The 12,001-nt window shown below is 45.2% G+C and overlaps 1 protein-coding gene across 2 annotated transcripts in view; it reads left to right on the forward strand.

Moving 5' to 3' along the window:
* xpot (exportin, tRNA (nuclear export receptor for tRNAs)) overlaps positions 1-12,001 on the forward strand; it is a 50,126-nt gene that overhangs the window by 31,992 nt on the left and 6,133 nt on the right. For both annotated transcript variants that reach the window (XM_080022100.1, XM_080022099.1), the window contains exons 9-18: positions 2,498-2,734; positions 7,558-7,596; positions 7,692-7,754; positions 7,841-7,965; positions 8,044-8,188; positions 8,590-8,709; positions 10,066-10,160; positions 10,266-10,335; positions 10,479-10,717; positions 11,643-11,928. In XM_080022100.1, coding sequence (XP_079878226.1) covers positions 2,498-2,734; positions 7,558-7,596; positions 7,692-7,754; positions 7,841-7,965; positions 8,044-8,188; positions 8,590-8,709; positions 10,066-10,160; positions 10,266-10,335; positions 10,479-10,717; positions 11,643-11,928 — 1,419 coding nt within the window. The remainder of the gene's footprint in view (positions 1-2,497; positions 2,735-7,557; positions 7,597-7,691; positions 7,755-7,840; positions 7,966-8,043; positions 8,189-8,589; positions 8,710-10,065; positions 10,161-10,265; positions 10,336-10,478; positions 10,718-11,642; positions 11,929-12,001) is intronic.

Consider the following 12,001-nt stretch of genomic DNA (forward strand, 5'->3'; position numbering starts at 1 on the left):
GTCATGGGTCCTCCAACAGGTTAATGACCCAAAACACAGCTAAAAGCACCCAAGAATGGATAAGAACAAAACATTGGACTATTCTGAAGTGGCCTTCTATGAGCACTGAATTCAGTCCTATCGAACATCGATGGAAAGAGCTGAAACATGCAATCTGGAGAAGGCACCCTTCAAACATGACACAGCTGGAGCAGTTTGCTCAGGAAGAGTAGGTCAAACTACCTGTTGACAGGTGCAGAAGTCTCATTGAGAGCTACAGAAATCACTTGATTGCAGTGATTGCCTCTAAAGTTTGTACAACAAAATATTTGGTTAAGGGTCCCATCATTTTGGTCCATGCCATTTTCAATTGTTTTATTATGTGAAATATTCTGTTGAATCAAAAATCAAAAGCAAAGTCTGATTTCTATGAAATATGGAATAAACAATGATGGATGCCAATTACATTTGTGAGTTTTAAGTTATTTCAGAGAAAATTGTGGGTTATTTTTTCGTCGAAGGGTACCAGCAAATCTGTCCAGGCCGTTTTAGAATATAATTCATCTCTTTAGCAATAATGTATCTCTTTTCACAGTTTCTTTGCTTTTCTCTGTGACATACCAAAGGCATGCAGCTATACATGAGAATATACTTTTAATTCCATCACTTTTCAAGAGGAATGAAGCTGTCAGGCTTTCAGTGAGCTGTAAGGGTACCAACAAATTTGTCCACGTCTGTATTTCCTCCTCTTTGATGATTTACGCAAGTACCAAACTGGTTTTCCAGACAAGTCAAGAGGACTTGTGTCCCCTTCCTGCTCATTTCCACATCCTGGATGTGATGGAAGTAAAGCCTGGCCCACACTACAAGATTATTCAGATTTATTTTTTATATTTCATACCGTTTAAGGCCTTTTTTCTTTTTTATTTATTCTTTCTTTCTTTATGCCATGATGCATTTTAAAAACACATTCATTGCTGGAATGAAATTGCCCTTAATAAACACTAGTCTTGAAATAAAAATCTGTGCCGTAAAAAAAAAAATCCAACAAAACTTAACAGCATTAAGCATCCTCTTTTATTTTTTTTTTTTTTTTTTTTTTTTTTTACAAATTAAATATCAGAAAGATTGTGGGGGGGTGGTCTGAAAATAAAATGCTAAACATTATTTTTATATAATGAACATTGACAGCACTCATAATGTAAGTAAGGCGTGAACAAGAACAGTGAACAAGTTAAATAAAATTGATAAAATCAAATACAAAATAAATATGGCAAGTAGGCCTAAATCCAAATAAATAATGAAGTTTGTGGTGTTGCCCGTCTTCGTCGACATATTTTACACAATGGATATTTACCGTCTGCTTTGGGTCGGAAATTAAATGTAACAAAAAAAACTGCCAAACTATCGATGTGTGGAAGGATCATTAATGTGAGCCCTGGCGGTACAGCGCATCCCTGCCAGTCACGCGAAACCAAACCCTACACACTGAGGGGGCAGCCGCTGGCTGGCTGAGAGTCACGCGATTCTCTTCCCAACCAGTTTCAGGAGCTTGAGCCTGCGGAGGCTCCCCTGGCGCTTCGTCAGCCCACCCAGAGCCAGGCGGGGACACCCGAATGGAACCCGACGGGGGTTGGGTGGCCCTCATTTGTCAACAATACATCATCTTTCTCTTTCTCCTCTGAGTTGCTCATTCTGGATGCTGCCGCTCTGTCTCTGCTGCCTGTGTGTTTACAAGTGCAACCTAAATACAGGGGACGTGGCATGGCTTCTCTCAATAGCGACAAACGTAATTGGCTAGAGGGGAAAGGTCAGCTTGAGATCATATAAATTAATTGGCTTTTTGTTGTCACTTGCCTAACGTGTCTAGAAATGAACAAATCTACAGAAGACATTATTGAAATTAAGGAGCTTATATTATTTTGACAGAGGGAAAAAATGTTGCGATAGTTAGTTTTATCGCCTAGCACTAGTGGAGAGCAACAATTTGCCCAAACAGTACACCACACACTAACAGATTCCATTCACTAACCACCTAATCCTAATCTCGCGTAGCGACACAATTTGACAGAGGTGTGGCTATGCGAGATTACCAAGAGTTAACAAACATGGCGGGTGACAGGCTAGTGATCTTAATTTTTGCAATTATTTTTTTTATTTTTTATTTTTTTACAGAGAATCCAAAAGAAAAAATGTATGATGTCATGGAGAGGGCATGAATATGCACTGTACATTTTACTTTATGCTTAGCAGTGCTCCCATTCGCCGGCATCGCTGCTGTTGTATGACTTCTTCGATCTTGAATAGCCACGATTTGACAATATGAAAATAGAAATGATCGCCCAACCGTACCTCACACTGCACGATAATCTTTAGAGCCATCAATCGGGACTTTGCTCACGGCTGTTCGAGCCCACTTGGGGCCCAAAATCAGCTTCATTATCTTGGGTGTGTAGTATAGTAGGTATAGTCTGTACCCTGCTTAAGTAAACATCTTTTCCAAACCCCACCTCTCCAGGAGGAGGACGTGGACTTCCTGGCCAAGTTTTCCAGGCTGGTAAACGGGATGGGCCAGAGTCTGGTGTTGAGCTGGACCAAACTGGCCAAGGCGGGAAACGTGAAGGCCGCTGCAGAGACACTGCAGGCAGTGGAAGCCAAGGTCCCGCTGCTGCTGCAGTTGCTGGTGCACGAGGATGACGACATCTCGGCCAACATTGTGGGCTTCTGCTACGACTACTTGCACGTTCTGAAACAGGTGAGTGAAAAGCGTTTATGGAAAGTATTTTTTATGTTTGCATTTTTATGTATGTATGTATTTGGTGGCAGTCCCTAATGCCATATGCTCCCCAAGTAGCGTTTTCAGGGACCTCCTTGTTGTAGCGATAGGGCAAGGTGCAACAAGCCCGGAGCAGATGGACGTGTCATGACAGGGGCTCCTCCCCACACCACATACACTCGACACCAAACGGAGGCCTGGGAGAATCTCTGGTGAAGCCTCACCCCACACCTCACCGAGCAGAAGAAAAAAAATGCCCGGACTCTGAAACCGGGTTCCCATAGCTAAAACTACAGGCTCAACACACAGAGTTCCTATCCCATTGGCGATAGTGGCGCCGCCCCTAGCGGTCGCTCTGCGCCGGCGCTCCGGTTACTTTCTTAGTTTTTAGTATTTTTTTTCCTTTTTTTTATCATAATGTCCGCGAAAAAAACATCAACAGTTAACTCATCAGACTGCGATGCACTCATGGCTATAAAATGTTCCCTAAAACGAACAACTTTGGGACTTTTTTATCCGTGGAGCAGAGTGGCCGGCGGAAATCCTACGCGGGAACACTCTCAACAACAACACAAGAATGGAGCCGCTGTTCCACGAGCAGGCCCACGGAGGAAGCACTGAGGTAAACGAGGCGGCATTCGGGTCAGAATGAGGACGCAACCTTACCGTCCACCTCTGCCAAGCATCCTTCTTGCTAACGTCCAGTCCCTGGAGAACAAGATGGATGAACTTCGAGCGAGGATTAAATTCCAGCGAGACACGAGGAACTGTTGCGTCCTCTGTCTGACGGAAACATGGCTGAACCCACTGGTGCCGGATGAAGCCATACGTCCAGCCGAGGCCTTCTCCGTGTTCCGCGGCGACAGAACGGGAGAGTCGGGGAAATCCAAAGGTGGAGGCGTCTGCCTAATGGTAAACAACCGCTGGTGTAACGCCAACAACACCAAATTCCTCTCCCACTCCTGCTCGCCGAACCTGGAACAGCTGACCATACTATGCCGTCCATTTTATCTCCCCCGGGAATTTAGCACGGTCATCATTACAGCCGTTTATATCCCACCGCAAGCGGACACCGACGCAGCTCTGTCGGTTCTGTACGATGCGTTGTGCGGATCAGACATCCCGACGCGGCTGTGGTGGTGACTGGGGACTTTAACAGGGCCAACCTTAAAAAAGTTCTGCCGAATTTCCACCAACACATCACGTGTGCCACCAGGGGAGACAGAACTCTGGACCATTGTTACACTCCTTACAAGAACGGATACAAGCCCGTCTCGCTTCCCTGCTTTCGGGAAATTAGATCACGCCGCGATCTCGCTGCTTCATGTTTACAGGCCTCTGATCGCGCGGGATCTGGTGGTGACGAGGGAAGTGAAGCGGTGGACGGACCAATCGGAGGCTGCGCTTCAGGACGCTCTGACTGACGTAGACTGGGACATGTTCCAAACAAGTTCAAGTGACGTCAGCGAGTTTACGGAGGTTGTAGTAAGTTTTGTGGCTACGCTAGCGGATGAAATCGTTCCCACGGTGAAAGTTCGGATATTTCCAAACCAGAAACCATGGGTTGATAAATCCATCCGCTGCGCTCTGAATGCTCGCACGGCCGCTTACAACGACGGTCTTGTATCTGGGAATATGGACAATTACAAAGCGCCGTCGTAAAATCTGCGGAGGGCGGTGAGGGACGCCAAACGGACGTACAGAGAGACCGTGGAGCTGCAGATGGAGCGGGGGGACACCAGACGCTTGTGGGAGGGGCTGCGAACAATAACTAACTACAAGAGCAGCTCCTCCCCAGCCACGAGTGTGGACACCTCCCTGGCCAACCAACTGAACTCCTTTTATGCGTGGTTCGAGTCTGGCAGCAACACCGCTAGCTCGCCGGCTAATTGGAGTTACACCGCTGGGGATGAGCGCGCACTCTCAGTGTCCGTGCACGAGGTCAGGAGGGCTTTGATGCGGGTGAACACCAGGAAAGCTGCGGGCCCAGATGGCATATCTGGGCGAGTACTGAAGACCTGTGCTAACCAGCTAGCTCCGGTGTTCACCACAATATTCAACATCTCCCTGGCTGAATCAGTTGTCCCGTCCTGTTTCAAGAGGTCCACCGTCGTTCCTGTGCCGAAGATCACCTCTCCTGCCTGCCTGAATGACTACCGTCCGGTGGCTCTCACCTCGGTGGTCATGAAGTGTTTCGAGAGGCTGATTAAGGATTACATCTGCGCCTCCCTCCCCCGCACCTTGGACACGTTGCAGTTCGCGTACCGGCAAAACAGATCCACGGATGACGCGGTCTCCCAGGTACTGCACACCACGCTCACGCACCTGGATGGCCAGAAGGGGGCCTATGTGAGAATGCTGTTCATCGATTATAGTTCAGCTTTCAACACCATAGTCCCCACCAGACTGGCTGTCAAGCTGATGGAGCCCGGATTGAATGGTCCGCTGTGCACCTGGATCCTGGACTTCCTCACAGGCCGCCCCCAGGTGGTCAAGGTGGGGAAGTACATGTCAAGCTCCCTCACCCTGAATACAGGATCCCCCCAGGGCTGCGTCCTCAGCCCCCTACTGTACTCCCTGTACACACATGACTGTGTGGCCAGGTCCAGCTCCAACACCATCATCAAGTTTGCTGACGACACCGTGGTCGTGGGCCTGATCACCGACTGCGATGAGAAGGCCTACCGCGAGGAGGTGGCTGACCTGTCACTCTGGTGCCAGGACAACAGCCTACACCTGAACGTCAGCAAAACCAAAGAGCTGATTGTGGACTTTAGGCGTGGATCACAATCGAGGACGCACGCGCCCTTGTGGATTAATGGGACTTCTGTCGATAGGGTGAGCAGCTTCAGATATCTGGGAGTCCACATCACAGAGGACTTAACATGGACTGTACACACGGACACTCTGGTGAGAAAGGCGAGGCAGCGTCTCTACCACCTCAGGCAGCTGAGGAAATTCCGGGTCTCGGTGAGGATCCTCAAGTCCTTCTACTCTGGAGCAGTGGAGAGCATCCTGACAGGCAACATCACTGCCTGGTTTGGGAACTGTACTGCCCAGGACAGGCGGGCCCTGCAGAGGGTGGTGCGTTCGCTGAACGTACCACTGGAACTACCCTCCCCCCCTTGCAGGAGTTATACACCAGGAGGTGTAGTAGCAGAGCCCGCAGGATCATGAAGGATCCTCATCACCCCAACAAAGGACTGTTTCAGCTGCTGCGGTCAGGCAAGCGCCTCTGCAGTCACGCAGCGAGAACAGAGAGACTGAGACAGAGTTTCTTCCCGCACGCCATTAGAACTGTCAACGCTGACCTCACCAGGGGTCCTAACTGAGCCATACACTAGGCTCCACTACCTACTGTACTGTATGTAGCATACTGTACCGCATACTGTGTCACTGTTCAGGGTTGTTCGTGATGCCGTATTGCTGCGCCGTACTGTTGTATACTGTGCTGTATTATCACAAACACTACCTCACTCTATTCACATTCACATGCCACTTTAATTCACAATTCACATGCCACTTTAAATGCACATACCTGTATATACATAGGCATATTCCTTCTATCTATTCCATTTTATTTCAATTTATTTTTATTGTATTTTATTCGATATATTTTTATCTTATTCTATAAGTATTCAACTTACTGTATTACGTTTTAGGAGTCAGTTAGTCGGTCTATTAGAAAGGAATTTTCTACTTTTATTTTTTTTTTCCTAGGACATATTGTGTGCTATCACCGGGTGCGTTGCATTACATTTCACTGCATATATGTATGAAAGTATGTATATGTATGTGACAAATAAAAATCTTGAATCTTTAATCTTAAAGGGAGACTCTGACACAGAATTCCTTGATTCAAGATTCCTCCTTCCACTGGTCCCTTTCTTGGGACCTGGTTCTCTATAACGGCACGGCCCATAGGTGACCCTTCCCCAGAGCGACGAAGCAGACTACCACCTCCTCCCTTCCGGAGCGTGGGGGCTCAGGCTGCTGTGCTGGCTGGTAGAGGTGTAGCCAGGATTGGCTGTTGTGGGAGCTGCTTTTAGAGGTGGCCTGGCTGCCGGATGATCCCGGTGGTGGCTGCTGGGCGAAGCAGCTAGCTTCAAGCGATTACCCGTGGTGGTTGCTGCGGCTGCTTCTCCACCAGACACCTTGGGTGCTGCTGTCAGTCCGGAGAGTGTCTTCGGACGGCCCCTGTGTGTCCCTTTAGGAGAGTCCTTGTTCAGGCGCCACTGAGCCATTTTATTTTATTTTATTTTATGGAATAGTCCAAAAAGTTTTCGAATCTGCGCTTTGTGATTATATGTGGGGACATTTGGAGCAGACCGAGGGACTCTTTCTGGTTGTGTCAAACTAGATGTCACTGAAAATTGCAGATTATTTTTTTTAACCGCTCTCTTGTTGCCATTGTCATCATTTTCATGGAAGATTTTATGGTGAAAATAATAAAGATCGTTTTTTAACCAAACCCTAGTTTCATGTGATATCTTATTTATGGTTGGTTTTCAAAATCAGTGATCGCACAATTAGTATTTGTGTCTACACAATTTATTGGCAGGGCTCTAGTCGTGAAAACTCAGTACCCAGTACTCCAAATGCATCCCTGGTTGACCAGATACAGGAACTCCTAACTTCACTAAAGAGTTCCGTTCCTCGGACCAGATCGCTAAGCGAATTGGTCAATAAGCGAGAACTCGTGTTATTTCACGGTAATGGCTTAAATCTAGTGGAAAAAGAGCACTCTGAAAAGAAGCAGTGGCCTGGAACTAAAACTTTTATTTTTCTGTCCCTCCCTCTAGCTACCACAACTCGCAGACCAGCAGAAAACAAACATAGAGGTGAGTTTTCATCGTGAATCAAATTAATATTTATCAAATTAACTCTGGAATTCTTCATCTTACCCTGAACCTTATATATTTGTTTCCCTCTGCAGGCAATCATGCTCGCCGTCATGACGAAACTAACATATGACGACGAGTACAATTTTGAAAATGAAGTGAGTGCCACTTCTCATGTGACCTGCAGTATATGTGCAGGTGTTTATTGTGCATGGAGCGATTTGTAATTCCGACCGTCCCACAGGGCGAGGACGAGGCCATGTTTGTGGAGTACAGGAAGCAGATGAAGATGCTGCTGGATCGCCTGGCTCAGGTCTCTCCTGAGCTGCTGCTGGAGGCTGTGCACCGCGTCTTCACCAACACCATGCAGTAAGTGTCTCTGTGACCGAGTCCCCTTGGACTTCACCTGAACTGTTATTTTTAATAATCTCCTCCCCCCCGTGTCAGGAATTGGCAGACAGCTCGGTTCATGAAGGTGGAGGTGGCAATCCGGCTGCTGTACATGCTGGGTGAGGCCCTGCCTGCCTCTCATGGAGCCCACTTCTCTGGAGACACTGCTAAGACCACAGCTCTGCAGGAGATGATGAGGACGGTCTGTGGCTTTTGGCATTCTAGCACATTATACAGTCATCTGCTCATCCCCTTAAAGGATAGGTTTGTTGTTTTTCAAACCAAGCCTTATTAAAAAGTATTTTCCCCATCATTTAAAACTATTCACAGCACAATCTCACTGAACACTTAACCCTTGAGAAACTTACCGCTCTGTTGCTTCTCACTTTACCTCAATGCAGTGCAATGGGGCAAAATTTTAAGTCATTAAAAAATAAACTGTTTGTCTCTGGTCTGTTTGCAACTAGTTTGATCAGCTTGACATTTGCATTTTCATTGAATGAAAGAGTCACAAACGTCCTTTTTGTTGATAGTTTTGAAACCATCCGAAACTGTAAAGTCGGCGCTTAACCATTTGCCCTTTTTTTGTCTTTTGTTGTTCAGCTGGTCTCCTGCGGGGTCAGCGGGTACCAGCATACCTCTGTGTCTCTGGAGTTCTTTGAAAGTGTCGTTCGCTATGAGAAGTTCTTCATCGTGGAGCCCCACCATATTCCAAACGTTTTGGTGAGTTTTTGGTTGTTTTGTCGGGATGGAGAAGTGAAGTTCCTAACGAGAGTCCTGCTATAAAGACACAATTTCCTATTTCCTATCCATTTCCTATCTTTACATTCATTACCCAAAAGAGCTACTTGCATTCGGAACCATTTTAGATTAAATTTGATAGAATTTATCTCTCATATTGATTGAACGATTAATCACATTCAAACCAACATCGCAATGTAATAGAAGGCTGCTATTTTAGAATAAATGTTTCTTTATTATGTTAATTTTTTTTTAAGAAAACAAATGTTTTTTTAATGTTACACAATCTAACTTAGATCTATCTACACAATCTCTTTAAGAATAAAACAATTCTAAAAATGTATTTCGATAAATTTTGTCTGAGACCTTGCAGAGGTCTGAGTCTGCAGTATTCAAAACTGGATTTCCCATAAGACATGACAAGACAGGCTTAGAGAGTCTGCATCTAAAGAGATCTGTTTTCTGGTAGTGATCAATGATCTGATAACTGAGTGATACATGGCAGATCACCTTTTTCCACTGGCAATTTTATTATTAATAATTTGTATTCAATTATATTATTACCGTACATAAGTAATAACCTGGAGCTGCAACTTATCCCAACCGCGCCAATGGGAGACCACCGATACAATGCCACAGGTAGTCTCCTCTTCCCGCCTTCCCGCTGTCTCGCTTCCACGCTACAAGCACGGCAATAGCCTCCATGCAATTAATAAATAGAAAAACTAATTTTACATCAATCCACGGTTTTCATTTAAGCCATTTAACTTAATTTAAGTGCGATATTCCAGAGAACATGGCATTTACCATCGCACACTCAGCAGACAGGCACAGTAAAGTCAGCTCTACTCTTTATCTACGTAAATTCCAGTTTGTCGTCTACCCGTATACATTTGTACATAATTTGTGTATAATAATACCTTTATGGTTGCAATGGTAATAAAAACATGGTCATAATAATATATTGCAATTATTGCATACATCATACTTTTCATTCCTTGATAAGATATTACTAGTAGCCTTATTTTAAAATGCACAATGGTTCGATGCAGGAAAGGGATGTTTCAGAAATTGGGCTCTTGCGAAAATATTTTTTGTTAATGTGGCTCCTGAGCTGGTTGGGAAAGATTGAGTACCACTGCTATTGATTTATTGCTTGTGTTTAGTGAATAATACAGAAGATAAGGAAACAAATAAATCACATTCTAAATCGCAATCGCAATATTGGTCTCAAGAAATTGCAATTTGATCTTCCCAAGTCGTTCAGTCCTCATACCCACAAGATCCTGCGCACAAGATCTAAAGCTAATTCATATGATTTTGTTTCTGTATTTTTAGATGGCTTTTCTGGACCAAAGGGGACTGAGACACAACAGCCCTAAAGTCAGGAGCAGGGTTGCTTACCTCTTCTCTAGATTCGTCAAAACTCTGTAGTAGGTTTTTAGTGCTAGTGGTTTGCAATTTCTGTCATAGAATTTATCTGGTTTCTCTGTGGCAGTTATGAAATTATGCTCACAAATGACGTTCTCTGTTGACAGTAAGCACATGAATGCCTTTGTCGAGGATGTCCTTACTCAAATCCAGGACCTCCTCGAACTGGCTCCACCGGTAAGTCTCGTTGACGTATTCATTAATTTTTTGAGTGTACTGTGTTACCACATAGGCCAAGGTAACTTGGCCAAACCATTCTCTGTCAAGACTAACAGAGTTTTTACTTTTTACTTCCTTCTTACACACCTGACTTTGTCCAGGAAAATGGCTTTCCGACGCTGCTCACTAGCGACGACCAGCTATTCATTTTTGAGGCGGCAGGGGTGCTTATTGTGAATGGGGAGAGTCCCCCAGAGAGGAAACAAGTGCTGATGCGGAGTCTGCTTGCCCCTTTGATGGACGCTTTCCGCCTCTTGCTCGCCAAACTTCTCCAGGAGACGGAGGAAGACAGGCAGACCGCCTTGGCGGACTGCCTGAGCCACGCCGTGGGCTTTGCCAGGTGAACCTCTAAATACTATTTTTTTTTTATTAAAATGTTGTTTGCCATCATTTATAACTTCACTGCTTAAATGCAGTCCTAAGGGGCAAATGTTTAAGCCTGATTTAAGGCTGCTCCCTGAAAGTGGGTGTCGATTCATCAGTCGGAGACCCGTCAGTTGACTGAGATTCATCAAGTCGATCAGTGTCAGTATGCATTACAATAACAGGATAAAACAGAAGCTTACAAAAATGCACAGGAATAACATATTATAAATAAAGGGAATCATTTGTCTTTATGTGTGAATTGGTGCGCCCTGATCGCAGAGAGCCATGCACCGTTCCTCCAAATTAAACAACTAAAAACAGTGTGGGGACAGGGCACAGAGGAATGTGGCACGACTCGTAGGGATGAGTATCGTTTGGATTTTAACGGCATTACTACTACTGTTACCGATACTGCTTATCTTTCCGGTACTTAAACAGTACTCCTTATCGGTTATTTTATTTTGAGAGGAAAAACGTAAAAATGAACACTGCTATATTTTCTGTGCATTACGCATGGAGAGGGGGCGATACTATACCCATCCCTACTCTTGCCCCATTCGTCCATACCTCGACCCCAGGGCACAGCTCTCCGTGATTGGGCCACACGGATTCATATATAAACATATCAATAATATATTTAAAAAATAATTACAAATATTATTATTTGTTTTAATTTATAAATATTATTTAAATATATATATTTTTTTTTTTTCATAAAAATATTTATGATTCCTCATTGAAATGTTATCCCTGTACATTTTTGTAATCTTTTATTTTCTTTATACTTATTGTAATGCAAAAAAAAGTCAGTCGACTATGATTCGTCTCTTCGACTTTCAGGGGGCAAGCCCAACATTCAAGTCTAGTTCATGAACAAGGTTTTTTTGTTTGTTTTCCAGCCGCACCAGCAAGGCCTTTAGCAACAAGCAGACGGTGAAGCAGTGTGGCTGTACGGAGGTGTACAGAGACTGTCTGCAGGCGTTTCTGCCAGCACTCAGCTGCCCCGTCCAGAGGGGGGTGTTGCGGAGCTCAGTGCGCTCCTTCCTGCACCGCATGATCATCTGCCTGGAGGAGGAGGTGCTCCCCTTCGTCCCCGCAGCCTCAGAGCACATGCTGAAGGACTGCGAGGCCAAGGATCTGCAGGAGTTTATCCCCCTCATCAGCCAGATCACTGCCAAGTTCAAGGTAACCCGAACCAACATTAAGGGCACTTCCTGAGCGTTATGGGCTGCGTCTACAGCCCCAGCCGCCACAGTGA

The sequence above is a fragment of the Zeus faber genome (assembly GCF_960531495.2).
Source record: "Zeus faber genome assembly, chromosome: 21".
Lineage (NCBI taxonomy): Eukaryota > Metazoa > Chordata > Actinopteri > Zeiformes > Zeidae > Zeus > Zeus faber.